This window comes from Pseudorasbora parva, chromosome 23 (genome assembly GCF_024679245.1).
Source record: "Pseudorasbora parva isolate DD20220531a chromosome 23, ASM2467924v1, whole genome shotgun sequence".
In the NCBI taxonomy this organism is placed as follows: domain Eukaryota; kingdom Metazoa; phylum Chordata; class Actinopteri; order Cypriniformes; family Gobionidae; genus Pseudorasbora; species Pseudorasbora parva.
Window position 1 is genome coordinate 20,577,305 of NC_090194.1, and position 16,796 is coordinate 20,594,100.

Below are 16,796 nucleotides of genomic sequence, written 5' to 3' on the forward strand. Positions count from 1 at the left end.
TTCTTTTGTGGCTGTTCGAACAAGCTCAAAACATTTTAGACCCTGTTTACACCTGTATTTAGCGTCGTCCACTTGTAATCGATCAAAAAACGTCTTAATACCAGGTGTAAACAAGGTAATGCATACCCTTAAAGTGCTACTGTATAATATGAGACAATAAGTTATGGTGGGAATAAACTACAAAGATGGCCCATCATGGTCACTGCCCCAGTTACAAGCTGTTGTACCTCTAAGCAGGGCTCCTCAAATCAGGTCCTAAAGGGCCACTGACCCACGGACCCTGCAGAGTTTAGTTCCAACCCTAATTAATCACACCTGAACAAGCTAATCAAGCTCTTCACAGTTACTAGAAAATTTCAGGTAAGTGAGTTTGATCATAGTTTGAGCTAAACTCTGCAGGACAGTGGTCCTCCAAAGCTGAATTTGAGGGACCCTGCTCTAAAAAAAATCATACTGCCTTGTGCAAGCAATGCTCATATATAGTTTTAAGATTAAAAAAAATTGGCTTAATTTTTCCCCCCGTTTTGTTTTTCCTTTTTCATGGTCAGACACCAGAGACTCTACCTGGTCATACCAAAGCAAAGCAGCCATACAGAGAGGGCAATGAATGGCTAAAAGGGCAACAAATTGGCCTGGGTGCCTTTTCGTCATGTTACCAGGCTCAGGATGTGGGCACTGGTACTCTGATGGCTGTCAAACAGGTGAGAATGTTACACACACCACCCGATACGTTATATGAGGATTTTTCATCCCCACCTTTACTGACCAGTGTTGTCAACCACCATTTTTTTATATAAACTTTTGCTCTTTTCTAACACTTTATGGGAATCTGTGTGTTAGGATAGTTGTACATGCAGATTTCTTAAAATGATCAGAAAATAATGAACTTTTTTTTTTGACGAATCACTTATAACAATAGTGACAAAAGATATGGAAATCCTTGAGGTATATAAAGGCACTAAATACGGATGCAAGGGGGCTGAGTATGTTTTGTTTTGGCAGCTATAATAGAACATATACAGACATGATGCTTGATTCTGATTTAATTAATCAGGTGACGTATGTGAGGAACACCTCTTCAGAGCAGGAGGAGGTGGTGGAGGCACTACGAGAGGAAATTCGCATGATGGGTCTCCTTAACCACCCAAACATCATCCGGATGCTTGGGGCAACCTGTGAGAAGAGCAACTACAACCTTTTTGTAGAGTGGATGGCAGGTGGGTTGTCCACAAACATGCAAAGCGTAAAGGTGTGGTCCACTGATCTATATAGAGAACTAGATTGCTCATGACGTCATAAGTGAAGCCGCCGCACCGCCATATTAGTATTCCCTAGTAAGCTCACACGTTCTATTGAATCGATAGGAAATTGTGATTTTTACTGAGAAAACATTGCATAAGGAGACAACGCTTTTATATCTGAATTCTCCCTGTACATGCTTACAACACAGATGTCCTAAGCATGAAAATATTTGTGTAATGTCTGAAATTTCCCCTGCTTATTAAATGTTCATTCATTAGAGTAGTGAAAATCAGCTCGGCGGGCAGACGAGACACTTCAGCATATGTATTACAAATGTCAAAGAGTGCATTTTGAAATCGGCATAAAGATTTATGCCTTGTACCTAAAGAATCTCATTGTACTGTTGATTATGTACCATGTTTTGCTGTAGTATTGTTTTATTCACACAGTAGGCTAAGTACAAATATTTCAACAATGATTTCGTTAACAGCATGCATTTTGAAGCAGTTTATGGTTTAAACAATGATTACATAAATATTTAATTCAAACCCATGGCATACTAAACACTTATATGAAATACTTATACGTATATAACACTTATGGAAACTGTCTTTAAGAAATTGAAATAGATGTCAATCAGGAAATAAAAAATACACGCATAATAACGTATTCAGGCAGATAACGCTGACTGCTTTATTTCTGAGATGATGCATGGCAAACTTTGAATTATAATACAGTACTGTGCAATATAGAGGCTTGTATTAATATGTATTGTAAGCTATTCAAATCCATTTCTACAGCTACACACAAATATATATATATCCATAATTGCATGGATCAAGAAATGTATTTTTTGGTTAGTTCAGTTACGTTACCTGTGTCGACAGTGTGCAGTAGATACACCCACATTAACGATTTCAATATATGACTCGTACTCTCTGAAAAAAGCATAAACATTACAGATAAGATATGACTAGTAACTATTAATTTGCATACACATCAAATCCTGTGAGACTGATATGCTGCAAATCGTGTGATTTTTAGGTCAATGGTTTGGCTGGACGTCAATGTTGCCCTCTGTTGTTAGGGAATAGAAAGATGGTCGCTCTTCCGGTGGCTTCACTGCCTGATGGCTGTTTAGAACATCATAAGCAATCCAGTCATTTATATAGATCAGGTGTGGTCACATATGCGGAATATTGTGGACAAAACAAGTCTGGTATTACCCCTGTTTCACACCGCAAGCGTGAGCAGTGCATGAGCTGCATGTCAGCGTAACTACACCATGTATGCAGCTGCAGACGCGCGCGAGTATTCACACTGGAAGCGTTGGTGCAGCATTACAGCATTGGCTCCCACAATGCTAGAGACTATAGCTGTCTAAGTATTACATACTAAACTAAAATAAATTATATTTTCTGGCTAGCTTGCTTTACTTTTTATAATACTTTCACCCAAACTGAATAATTTAAACAAGTTTAAATGGGTAAGCATGTGCAAAATCCCTTTAAAACTGGATGGTCCTACACGTCAATCGCGAATACTCTAGACTACATTATGACCTATACGGGGCAAACTGGTTTTAATACAGAACACTGATTTGATGTCTTAAACTTCAAAGGCTTGCTTATGAATGAATCACTGTTTAATGGGAAAATTCTGTATTGTATATAACGTAGGCAACCCTAGTTAAAACATATTATTAGGAACCTACATACTGTTCTCTGTATTCACTTGTTTTGTTTGCACTCAAGCATCAATGTGTAATTTATCTGCAATGCCAAACTCAATTGAATTACCTTAAAATTCCAGTTGTGGGTGAAATTCACAAAAAAATGAATTTAATTTTGGGTGAAAATCTCTCTTTAAGTGACATCAAACGTGCCTACATACCATCTTGCCTCTCGTTGAGCGGTCCTTGAATCAATACATATTAGTAAAAAGATACATTTACATTTCTTTGTCTACAGAATAACCTATGTGGCCACCGTACATTTATAAAAGTAGCCCCCCAAAAAAACCTTTTATTTTCCAACTCCATTTCCGAAATAACCTAATTGACCCTCACCTGGATCTTACAATGCAGTATTACATTAACAAGAGATCCTTTTGACTGTTTTCCTCTTTATAAGCAACACTTGTTTTACCAGATCTGTCCTGGTCCATAAAGGCAATACTTGTTTTCCTCAGGTGGCTCTGTATCTCATCTCTTAAATAAATATGGCGCGTTTAAGGAGGGTGTGGTCATCAACTACACAGAGCAGCTCCTAAGAGGTCTCTCCTACCTCCATGAGAATCAGATCATACACCGTGACATCAAAGGTAAGCTACTGGAGCTTTGCTACAGAAATCACTGCTTTCGTCAAACTGTGAAGAATGGTTTCCAGCTTGTATCCTTACATGTTGTTTTGATGGATAAAGAAGGCTGTTTTAAGCTTGGTTCCAAACCTAATCAGGTGTCTACTTCCTACTGCGCTCCCAAAAAAAATATTTTTTTCAACTGTTACAGAGCAATGGAGCTCAATTTGTGTAATGTGGAGTTTTTGCCTAAGTGTGACATTTAATTTCAGTTCTGAGGCCTTTGATGGTAGCTCTCTACGTAGGAAGTAGACTGCAAGGCAGCTCACTAGGTTGTGGAGCAGAGCTTACGATGTGTTCTCATATTTATGTTCTCCTTTTAACCTGTGTAGGTGCCAATCTACTAATTGACAGCACAGGCCAGAGGTTGCGGATAGCTGATTTTGGGGCAGCAGCCCGTCTGGCTTCAAAAGGCACGGGTGCAGGGGAATTCCAGGGTCAGCTTCTAGGAACCATTGCCTTCATGGCTCCTGAGGTAAACATTTTAACTAAAAAAAAAGCAGTACCTGCCTCTTTACTACGTTAAAACGTTGTGATGGAAGTGTTCAACCTGAAGTGTTTAAAGGGTTACTTCAGCGATGGGAAGATGAATCTGTATTTAAACTGGGTCATCAATTTAGTGGAAATGTTAAATCATTTTTTTTGAATTTGGTGTTTTCTAGACCAGTGGTTCCCAACCACATTCCTGGAGCCCCCCTAACACTGCACATTTGGCATGTCTCCTCAATCAAACACACCTGATTCAGGTCATCAGCTCATTAGTAGTGACTCAAAGACCTGAAATGGGTGTGTCAGTCAAAGGAGATATGCAAAATGTGTAGTGTTAGGGGGGCTTCAGGAATGTGGTTGGGAACCACTGTTCTAGACTGAGAAAAGACAGAAAATGTATGTTTGTCTCATGGGGATGAAAGACTACGATTCCCAGAATGCTTCGCTACCCTGTGAGGCCATTCTCAAAGCCACCTACTTGATTACTGGGACTGAGTTGGAGAAGACACTACAATTAAAAACTGAACGTGTCTGTTCAATATAATGAGTGAGTCACCGTGCGAGTATCACAGCACTGAGCACTAACTGCAGGAGTCAGATAAATGAGCTGAATGAGCTCTAGTGATTAGAGCTCAGGTAATCGCGACTATACTCGCGGCATACAACGCGAGTTCAGTCTGGCGCGTTTCAGTTCATGCCTTTGCAAGCTTAACATTCATAGAAATTAATTTGAGAAGTTAAGACTTACATTGCTCACCATAGCTCCGTTTAAATGAGTGCCTGTAGCTGTGAGCTGAGCTATGAGTGTGATCTCCATCCCCCCATGTGTGGTTCAAAACATGCGGAAATGGCTCCCTCTGCTGGCTGTAGTCTTTAGCCTTTGGCCAAATATTCCTCTTATAATGCAAATATCGTCAATTTGCATCATAGGAGGAATTTTTCCAGAAATAAATTGCATAAATCTCTTGTCTCAGGGGGATATGAGGGGGGAAAGCACAATCATTTGAATATACTCCAGGGTTTCTACTGATTCAAAGCCATATGCTAATCGCTGAAGTAACCCTTTAAAGGGGGGGTGAAATGCTGTTTCATGCATACTGATCTTTTTACACTGTTAAAGACTTGGAATCCCATACTAAACATAGACAAAGTTTCAAAAGTTAAGGTGGACGTTTGATGGGAGTATTTCGGTTAGTCATAAGTTTCGGCAAGTTTTTTGAGATCATGCGTCCCCATTGACGTTAGTGGGGGCGGAATTTCCTTGTATGGGCCTTACGGACAATTCTACCGGAAGCGCGTGAGAGAGAGCGAGGGAGAGAGCGAAAGCAACAGCCTACGCCCATCAAAGCGCTGGTTTGTAGGACGCTGGACAGGTGACAATTACACATAGCACATAATTTCACCAAAAAAGTGGGTTTTTGGTTGCCAGACCAAGACAGTCCTGCACAGATTCGCCAAAAACCCCGCGTTAAGGCAACAGTGGATGTAATTTGCTTTTCCGGATCAGCAACTGAGTTGCGCGAATGTTTATATCTGTTTGCTGCATTTCGGTGCCGACTGTTTCACAAGGCCCAGCTCGACGCCGAATTTTCCCAATCGCCTAATGCTGAAGGATGGAGCAGTCCCAACGTTAGAAGGGTGAGTGAGACTGCTTTTAGTCCGCTTACTGTCTACACAAACCACGCGTAAACACACAAACACACGTGCACAACTGCACTTCCCACATGTACACCTTCAAAGACAAAAATACGACGATATAATTCAAGTATAAATATGTAAATAACACAAGCCGCTAAGCATATTATATAGTTAGTGTATAACTTGTAACTTACCACATACAGACGTCCTGCTCTAGTCGTTTTTGCTGCTGCTCCTGTTCAACTGCAGCCTCTGGGTCTGATTCCGGATCATAGATGTATGGCTGTATCTGATTAAAAGCCATATTTTTATTTTGAATAAAGTTTTTTTCCGCTGTTAGGGATGACGCTCGACTCAACACACAGCGCGCTGCTGCACACGTCATTATTTAGCTCCGCTCACACGACACGCCCCCACCCGCTCGGCTTTTTTCGGAAAGACTCGGAACAGCGCATCTTTCTTATATAATTAATAAAAAAATAAAAACTTTTCGGAGATATGCAGGATGCAATGCTACTCTATAGGTACTCAAGATTGACATGACACTGACTGAAACTGAGTGTTTCACCCCCCCTTTAAACAAGCCCATGTTTAACTTTTTGTGCTCCGTGCACGTCCATGTGGTATAACAAGTCCGACACACAATATCAAAAATATTCTCACAACTTGCATTCAAATAGGATAGTATGTGACGATGGCATTTTTCTTTTGTTTGCAGTATGTATTTATGTATTAAATGCAGACAGTACAGCCAAAAATGCATCTGTTTGTTTTTAAATTGAGACGCACAATAGTCACTTTGCTTGGGTCCATTTTATTCAACTACTCAAAGGATATGTAGAAGTTAGGCTAATCAGTCTCTGCTTAAAGCTTTGGTAGTTTGGTTTGAAATTGAGAGGAAAAAAAGACCTTCCCAGACAAAAGAAAGCTTGTTCATTTTGAAGAGTTTTCACTAATGAATGCCCTGCCAGTGGAGGCAGGGCCAGCTGAACTGCTTCCTAATTAAACAGAGTTTGGGCACACAATAACAGCAACGATTTAAGGGGCGGCCAATTGTGGCTTTCTCAAAAGAACTGCAATTTACTTTATTTTCTTGTTGCTCTGATATCTCAATCCACTTAGTCCTAGTTTCTTGACTGGCCAGATAACTCTGAACACCACGCAGAGAGGTCACCAGATTTGACCACAGTTTTTTGGAAGGACAGTGATATTTTAAATCTCCAAAGCTTAGAGAGCAAGGAAAGTAGTGCACCTATACACCCCTGTTGAGATCCATGGCTAAAGCCCTGTTCACTCAGCCAGCGAGAGACAGCGGCATACGACATGATCCCATTCGTTTTCAATGCAGAGTTGGCAACGCAAATATCACATTACATTTTGTGTATTTGATTGCAGCTTTATTTAATGGTCTCGGCGCTACTACAGATGTCGTCTTTAGTGTCAGATGAGAGTTTGTATCATTAATGCGTGTGTGTGACTGTAGGTGCTGAGAGGGCAGCAGTATGGTCGCAGCTGTGACGTCTGGAGTGTTGGCTGTGCTATTATAGAGATGTCCTGTGCTAAGCCTCCCTGGAATGCTGAAAAACACTCCAACCACCTGGCACTCATTTTCAAGGTGAGGATTGAATTGTATGTGCATGTATAAGGGCTTGATGAGCAAAAAATTGTCAGAAAAAATATAAGCCATTTAATACAGTATCGTAAATGAATGTTGATTATTTAAAGTTACACTGTGTAACTTTTTTAGTTTATTCTTAGCTAAAAACACTTAGTTCTTTAAAAAAATATATGTGCTCATTAATGTATATTTACTTCTGAACACAAACAAAATGCCCCAATAAAGAAAATCTGACACTGGCCATCTTGCTTACAGTCCGCAATTAGCTTTCTTTGTTTTCTTCATTACAGTTAAAGTAACGTCTGCTTTTCGGCAGTCCCTCATAAGTTTCTCACTCACTTCAAACTTTCTTTCTTTTTGCTTGGTTATCCACAGTGAGCGGGCGCGAGCGGGTGCATGCGCGCGCGGCTCCCGCTCTGCTTCTGCCCTAATGCGACTTATACTCGGGAGCGACTTATAGTCCAGAAAATACGGTAGTAAGAAAGAAAAAGAACCATGTTCTTGCATTTAAAGGGTAAATTCAACGTGTTTAACCAATTTTGTGTTGTTACTGTCAATATTATATAGGTGCTGGTCATATAATTAGAATGTCATCAAAAAGTTGATTTATTTCACTAATTCAATTCAAAAAGTGAAACTTGTATATTATATGTATTATTTACACACAGACTGATATATTTCAAATGTCTATTTCTTTTAATTTTGAGGATTATAACTGACAGCTAAGGAAAATCCCAAATTCAGTATCTCAGAAAATGTAAATATTGTGAAAAGGTTCAATATTGAAGACATGGTGCCACACTCTGCTAATTAACTCAAAACACCTGCAAAGGCCTTTAAAAATGGTCTCTCAGTCTAGTTCTGTAGGCTACACAATCATGGGGAAGACTGCTGACTTGAAAGTTGTCCAAAAGACGACCACTGACACCTTGCACAAGGAAGGCAAGACACAAAAGGTCATTGCAAAAGAGGCTGGCTGTTCACAGAGCTCTGTGTCCAAGCACATTAATGGAGAGGCAAAGGGAAGGAAAATATGTGGTAGAAAAAAGTGTACAAGCAATAGCGATAACCGCACCCTGGAGAGGATTGTGAAGAAAAAAAAAACATTAAAAAATGTGGGGGATATTCACAAAGAGTGGACTGCAGCTGGAGTCAGTGCTTCAAGAACCACTACGCATAGACATATGCAAGACATGGGTTTTAGTGGGCGAATTCCTTGTGTCAAGCCACTCTTGAACAACAGACAGTGCCAGAAGCGTGTTGCCTTAGCTAAAGGTTAATGGTTAAAGTTTTGGGCAAAAGGGAACATCTCCGCTCTTTTTCTCTAGTCATGCAGCACCCATTTAATTACAAAATATGTTCCCTATTACATAGGGAATGACAGCAAAGTTGTATTAAAAGCCTGTCTTTGCCACAGTGAATTTCCCCTTTAATTGCATAATTATTTTTGTATTAATCGCTGAAATTAGTTCATTATTTTCCCACGCCCTAACATGTATAGATCTGTTTATTGTTATACGGTCAGCCCTACTGTTGTGTATATGAAGTGCCTCGCTTTAGACGTGTTAACGGTCCACTCTCGTCTCCTTCCTCAGATTGCCAGCGCTACCACAGCACCAACTATCCCAACCCACCTGTCTCCAGGCCTGCGGGACGTCACCCTCCGTTGTCTTGAACTTCAGCCCTCCGACCGGCCGCCCTCCAGAGAGCTTCTGAAGCATCCCATCTTCCGCCACAGCTGGTAGAGCCCTCTCACACACCTGCAGCTGCAGAGACGTCATACTACTGAAGGCCGCGTCTGGCCTGGGCCTCGTACTGCTGTCATGTTCCTAGTGCTAGTTTAGCCACTTTGTCTTTCCCTTGCCTAAACCAACACAACACAGTCAGGCGAGAGGGCCCTAAATGCTGTATCCTCAATACATCTGCAATGCAAAAAACATGATTGCACATGTACTAAGAGTGTAAAAGTGCCATTTCTGTTTAGAGCTCTCCTCTGTGCGTTAAATGGTCCATTTATCTTGTGGAAGGCTGAAAATCAGGTTCATCTTTAGTAATGGCCAGCCTGAGTAACGCAGTTTAGTCCCCTCACATTTAACACATTTAATTTTTTTAACTGATCCTCAGTCAGCGCATGTGTTTTTACACCAAGAATGTATTTTGGTGAAAGACAAATCTCTGCTAGTTGAACTAGCGCACCGCTAAATGTGAATGCTTATGATGCCGGTATGGTTCGCTTTTCATTTCTAAACGGAGATCATGTGTATAAATGTCTGGTTTTACATGTTTTAGCTTAATGGGTGCAATTGGGAACCGTTTCAAAGCTATCGGCCAATTTTAGACTGTGATGTGCGACTGTAAATCTTGTTTTACCCGTTTTAAAGTCTCACTGGAACGTAATTTCTTATCTTCAACTCGATTTCAGTTTATATGTTGTGATTTGACTTTTCTTTATTTTTGGGTGTTCATGATTCAGTTGAAAAATCCAATTCCTTTTCAGCTGTTATTTACTCAGCATGTTATTGGTGCTGTTCTGTTCACGTTCACGAAAACCCAACAGACGTTTTGTAAACGATTAAGCTTCCTAAAGGAATATTCAGCACGTGTAACTGAATATTTCCTCATGTGTTATTTACTCTATTACAAGCGATCATGCTGTTGAACATTTCGGTGGAGGGATCATATTTAGCTTATGACTAGTGCTCGTAAACACTGTTTTCCCCAAAAACCATTAACATTAAGCATGTTCTGAAAACATGTCAGGTGTATGAACTGTAGCTCTTCAAGCGTTGTTGCTTTTTTAGGTTTTCTTCAATTTTTAAAACCATTTCAAAAGAATATTGATGACCTTATTTGGATTTGACATTTCAAAATATTTTTAAAAGTAAAGTTATTTAATGCAAGTTCTACTACATTATGTGGAATACAGGCTGATCAAGCTTGAAGAGTTAAGATGTAAATATGAATTTTGGTAGCTAAATGTATTTTACTTGACATTTTTTAAGCCACACTTTTCATCATAAATACATATTTTGTTCCTGCAATGGGTGTTTATTTTTTTCCTTTCCTTTTTTCCTATGCCTTTATGAAAGCTTTAAAGTTATGCACTCTGTCTTTTATATACTGGAAAGGTGTCTGTTTCAGTCAGCTTCATAAAATCTAATCAGTATTACTTGAGTTTTCCACATCCTCTGTCACTTCTTCACAGTTCTCATCATCTCACTGTGTTTTGTTCTGTTATTTCATGGGCTTTTTGATCTGGGCTGAACTGACCTGTATGAAATGATGCTGTTTCTCGTCACTTGGTGGTACTTTTTATGTGAAGATTGTCTATTGCTGTTTTATTCCAGTCTTTTCTACCTCAGGTGTCCTCTAGAGTTTTCTTCTACCAAAGTTCACTTTCTCAATATATATAAATAATTATATATAAATATATATATATATAAATATATATTCTTTTATTATAATTTTATATCTCTAATTCTTTGTTGTTTTTTCCTCGAAGATCTCCAGGGCTTAAGGGCTAACTTATATTAGCACCTTTTTATTGTGCAAATAAATCTCTGGGTTCAGCTAAAGAAAAGAAAATTGGCTAAAGCTGTATCTTTTAATCCTGTGTAGCTTTTGTCAAAAATGTTTTAATTAGGTTTTTACCCCATTTGAAGCATTTTATAATGAAATCTACCTATTTTGGTCTTTATAGCAAATAAAACGTATAGGAAAATCAGTTTGTTCATTGTGTTTTTTTTTTGTCTCCGTTTCATATATTGACCTTTTATCTGTCAATACAGCAGCACTGGATGTGCTGATTTACACTGTGCGCTTTACACCACTGCAGCCAACGCTTTGCATTGCACTTGGTATCTGGAGGGGTGTCCCAATACTTTTGGCAATATAGTGTAGCTCAACACAGTCTTATTGTTTGAATCTCATTTTCTTGATTTACAGCGAGTACCATGTTTTATCATGACTAATATCAATCTAGCTCACTGCAGTGTGCAACAAGCGTCTCATAGCCGTCATGCGAAACGCAGAGTAACGTTAGTGCATAATTTTCAACATGTTCAGATGCATTTAATATGAACAATAGCGCTGCATTACTCCACATATGCAACTGTGGCATAATAAAAGTTCAGCTGCTGTCGAGCCGTGTCACGCTTGTCTCCCATTAGCAATCGCTCCAGCAGCCATGTTGTGCTACCACAACACTCACCTTGCTCTGCTTTAACTACAATAATATTAATAATCCCATCCTGATTCTTTTCCACCAGCTGCAAAGGTGAAGACGACATCTCTCATGAATCTGCGCTCAAGCTTAACATCATAAAGCTACACCTTTGTTTTGAATAGATGACCTTTAGTGGTGAAAAACTACATATTGTGCCTTTTAAGGACAAATGTATTATGTGTAAGAAGTTAATTGATTGAGTCACAGCTCTCATCCCTCACAGCTTATTCACTGAACTTATCCTGCCCTGGAGTATTTCAGCTATGTAGTATTTGTGGTGATGAAAACCAGTAAAATCATATACACCCTTTGTGGTACTGAAAATCTAGAGTTTGGTCAAATTTATGTGAATAGATGTTTAAAAAAATTAAAACTAGGTCATAATACCCTGGAGTGAAGTGTGGACATTAAACACTCAGCACTCAGTGAACCTGGCTGTGATCAAATCATCATTAACAGACATCTGCGTTTTTAGAGCAGATTTGTTTTTGTCTGTGCCAGAGAGAATCGTAATTAACTGGAACTCTCACTCCCGCCAAAACTGCTAATGATGCAAGTTGTCCTACACACTCGAACTTCTTACATATTTGTATTTATCTGAATATACACTCACCTAAAGGATTATTAGGAACACCATACTTAACACTATGTTTGACACCCTTTCGCCTTCAGAACTGCCTTCATTTTACGTGGCATTGATTTAACAAGGTGCTGAAAGCATTCTTTAGAAATGTTGATAGGATAGCATCTTGCAGTTGATGGAGATTTGTGGGATGCACATCCAGGTCCCGAAGCTCCCGTTCCACCACATCCCAAAGATGCTCTATTGGGTTGAGATCTGATGACTGTGGGGGCCATTTTAGTACAGTGAACTCATTCATTTTCAAAAAAACAATTTGAAAGGATTCGAGCTTTGTGAAATGGTGCATTAGCCTGCTGGAAGTAGCCATCAGAGGATGGGTATGGTGGTCATAAAGGGATGGACATGGTCAGAAACAATGCTCAGGTAGGCCGTGGCATTTAAACGATGCCCAATTGGCACTAAGGGGCCTAAAGTGTGCCAAGAAAACATCCCCCACACCATTACACCACCACCACCAGCCTGCCATAGCTTGACGGGGTCTGTATCGTTTTTAATTGTACTTAAACTTCGGGTTTCGGGTAGTAACCCGAGAACAAAAAGAACTACAAAATTTGATTGCTTTACGGCATATACGTCACTGCCTCCCCAACCCCCACTTCCTTACATTCGGACGTGTGAGCCCAACTATGGTTTGTTTGTCGGATGTTATAGTCATGTCAGAAGCAGCACAGAAAAACAAGAAAGCAAAGGTTTTGTTGAAGGAAAGCAATAAGAGGAAACAAAAAATCAGATTAAAGGCAGGACGAGGATCAACACTGGGTCAGTGTTTGCTCGTTGGCGTGCCCAACCGATGCTGTCATGCTTGCTATGGTTATTACCTACCACTCAAACATTGAATTGAAGTATCATAGATTCTGTAAAACAATAACCAATAGACTAGGCTACTATAATGATGCTGGCTTATAAACGTGAGCGCCGCGATCATTTGGCGTTTGAAAAAAATAAAACCCATGAAATTAATTTTTTTAAGAACTCCCTTATTTTTTTGAGCAGTGTATATTATAATACGCATAATCTACACTATTGCCAAAAGTATTGAGGCACCCCTCCAAGTCATTGAATTCAGGTGTTCTAATCACTTCCATGGGCACAGGTTAATTCATGTGTGGTTACTGTGATAGGTTGCCACCTGTGCAATAAGTTTGGAATTTCCTCACTACTAAATATCCCATGGTCAACTGTTAGTGATATTATAACAAAGTGGAAGTAATTGGGAACCAAAGCCACAAAGTGGTAGGCCATGTAAAATCACAGAGTGGGGTCAGCACGTGCATCAAAAGCTAAAGACCACTTGTCTGACTGCATTGTGCAAAGTGTAACATTTGGTGAAGGATTGTGGCGTGGGGTTGTTTTTTAGGTGTTGGGGTTGGCCACTTAGGCCCTGTCCACATGAAACCAGCGCTTTCCCAATCCAATCTTTTTTTTTCCTCATTTCAAGAAATATCTGCGTCCACACGAGATTACAAAAACGGACTAAAAACGATGTAGTTTGCATGCCAGGCCAGTGTGTGGCGCTGTAATTCTGCCACAGAAATACACTAAAAACGGAGAAGAAGAGTTATTGCTAGAAGGGGTAAAGCAGTGGTCGGAGGTGAGGCAAAATCTCACAATAAAATAACAATAAATACATTTGCTACTTAACATTTACATTTACATTTAATCATTTAGCAGATGCTTTTATCCAAAGTGACTTACAAAAAAGGGTAGAGCAATAGAAGCAACGAAACAAACAAGGCCAACAACCTGTAAGAGCTGTAAGAAATCTCAATTAATTAGCACAGTACACAACTTTTTTTTATTTTTTTATTTTTTTTTTTATAGCCAGCTACAACAAATACTCACATACGGAAAATACAGAACACTGGATATTGATAGCTATGATAACAACCCATTAGGACTAAGGCTGATGCCCCAACTGTTGTCGTTAATGCGGATTCAGTGGCCCAATGGGTTGGTTTTGTATGGCATTCTAGCTAAACGCGCAGCAATAGCCATCGACAGCAAAAACTCACGTACGCAAAATACAGAACACTGGATTTTGGTAGCTATGATAACTATGTAACATACCCGCCTGAAGGCACAAATCCGGATGAGAGACAGATATGATCAGTAAGTGCTATTCTGTACATATGTGTTTTATTAATGCCTACACCTACCCCAACCCAAGACATACCCTTACAATAATGCAGATACGTTAATTAAATGACGCGATATTGATGTGCGCATGCCCAGTGCCTGTAGTTGTATCCCTTACCTCTTTCACCGTGCTAGACGTAGTGTGATGACATCACCGTTTCAGAAAATATACGGATTCGCTGTACACACGAAAACGGAGGATGATCGTTTTCAGATTTATCCGCTTTGGGACCCGGTTTCGAAAAATATCAGATGCATGCTTCTAAATGACGGATCCGTGTGGACGAAACGCTGATACGGTACAAAATTTATACGTATACAGCTAAACGCGTCTCCGTGTGGACGGGGCCTTACAGTGAAAGGAACTGTTAATCAACATACCAAGATGTTTTGGACAATTTCATGCTCCCAACTTTGTGGGGGAGCCCCCTGTTGGGGCCCCCTCCTGTTCTAACATGACTGCACACCTGAGCACAAAGCAAGGTCCATAAAGACACGGATGAGCGAGTTTGGTGAGGAGGAATTTGACTGGCCTGCATAGAGACCTGACCTCAATCTGATAGAACACCTTTGAGATAAATTAGAGCAGAGACTGCGAGCCAGGCCTTCTCATCCAACAGTGCCTGACCTTTCAAATGGGCTTCTAGAAGAATGGTCAAAAAATTCCCATTAACACACTCCTAATCCTTCTGGAAAGCCAGAAGAGTTGAAGCTGTTATAGCTGCAAAGGGTGGCCCAACTCCATATTAAACCCTACGGATTAAGAATGGATGTCATTAAAGGAAGTGTATGTAAAGGTAGGCGTCCCAAAACTTTTGGCAATATAGTGCATGTCCATATATATCGATAGGTTTTTTAAATTTGCTTCCATGAAACAGAAGTTGTGCTAATCTTTTCCTCCCTATATGTATATTGTGATGTATATCTGAGTGAAACGGCTTCTGGTATAAGAACAAGTGTAGGGTGGGGCTTGATTTTGTCTGTGGGGAATTGATTGGATGATTGTGGTTTGTTATTATAATAGTGGATCTCATGTGAGTGACAAGTTGTCCCGCCTCATTATCAGAGACGAGATAAGCTGCGAGAGGGAGGGGAAGTTACGACGTGCACAGATTAATTATTTATAATAAATACTGCAATATTCCTTTAAGAAATATGAACGGTCAATTTTGATTTCATGGTGACTTTAATATACCTGTTCTGTACCATTATTTTCCCCCATTCTCAAATGCTGTTTTCCCATCTTAAAATGTAATGTTTGTAATGTTGTGATTCCCCCCCACCCGCAAATCAAAACCTTTATTGGGTTTTTAGGTAACTCATGGAAAAAATCAGTCGTCTTTCTAGATAATATAGATAGATACAGAACTGGGTAGAAGCTTATATGTAATCTGGATTATGTAATCAGATTCCAAAAATTAAGCACTTGTAATTCGATTATATTACGTTTAAAATACTTATTGATTAAATATTATTCAGACAATGGCAGTATATTCATAATTTATTTATTCTTCGGACATTTTTTTTTAAATGCACAAATTTATGTGCATTTTTCCAATTATTTTTTTAATTCCCAAACTTTTTTGTCAGCTGAATATATTTGAGTAATATACAGTATGTGTTATAAACATTTAACACATTACAATTAATGTAATGTTTAATGCAAATCATGTGGCGAACAAAGAATGGAATTATTTTCTTTCTTGTTAAGTGTGTGTGTGTGTGTGTGTGTGTGTGTGTGTGTGTGCGCGCGTGCGTGCGTGCGTACACACACACACACACACACACACACAGTAGCCTACATATACATACTTTTCTGTATTTTTAGCAATATTTTTCCAATTATTGTATACAAGTTTGTTTAAAAGTAATTAAAAATGTATCAAGTAGTCATATTACCTAAAATGTGTACTATGCAGTAGATTGTTATAAAACCTAATTTTCGTAATGTAAGTCTATAGGCTATACAGATGTATTTTGGTTTTGCATGTTTTAATTTAACTATTAATATAGACCACTTAAAATGTCTTATGTGTGAACACATTAGAAGTCTTTGTGTCTTTATTGATGGGTCTGCTGTTTAACAATCAATATGTCATTTTAATACATTTACATTTACATTTAATCATTTAGCAGACGCTTTTATCCAAAGCGACTTACAAAAAAGGGGTGAGTAATAGAAGCAACGAAACAGACAAGGCCAACAACCTGTAAGAGCTGTAAGAAATCTCAATTAATTAGCACAATACACATTTTTTTTTTTTTAATAATCTAATAATTTTAATAATCTAACAGTTAAGGGGGGGGGGGTATAGACATTGTTATAGATCCATGTATTTTCAAAATCTTACAGTATTATTTACTGAACATTTTCATTGTAAGGATTGCCCTATGTTTCCTTCCAGTAAATACTTGACAGAAGTTTAGCGACCTGAGACAACAGGCGA

The 16,796-nt window shown here is 39.2% G+C and overlaps 1 protein-coding gene across 3 annotated transcripts in view; it reads left to right on the top strand.

Annotated features, from left to right (window-relative positions):
- Nucleotides 1-11,069, top strand: part of map3k1 (mitogen-activated protein kinase kinase kinase 1, E3 ubiquitin protein ligase) — an 84,466-nt gene extending 73,397 nt beyond the window's left edge. For all 3 annotated transcript variants that reach the window (XM_067434254.1, XM_067434255.1, XM_067434256.1), the window contains exons 15-20: nucleotides 549-701; nucleotides 1,055-1,217; nucleotides 3,433-3,564; nucleotides 3,933-4,075; nucleotides 7,211-7,342; nucleotides 8,941-11,069. In XM_067434254.1, the coding sequence (XP_067290355.1) occupies nucleotides 549-701; nucleotides 1,055-1,217; nucleotides 3,433-3,564; nucleotides 3,933-4,075; nucleotides 7,211-7,342; nucleotides 8,941-9,090 (873 nt within the window). In that variant the 3' untranslated portion in view covers nucleotides 9,091-11,069. The remainder of the gene's footprint in view (nucleotides 1-548; nucleotides 702-1,054; nucleotides 1,218-3,432; nucleotides 3,565-3,932; nucleotides 4,076-7,210; nucleotides 7,343-8,940) is intronic.
- Nucleotides 11,070-16,796: the final 5,727 nt, after the last annotated feature.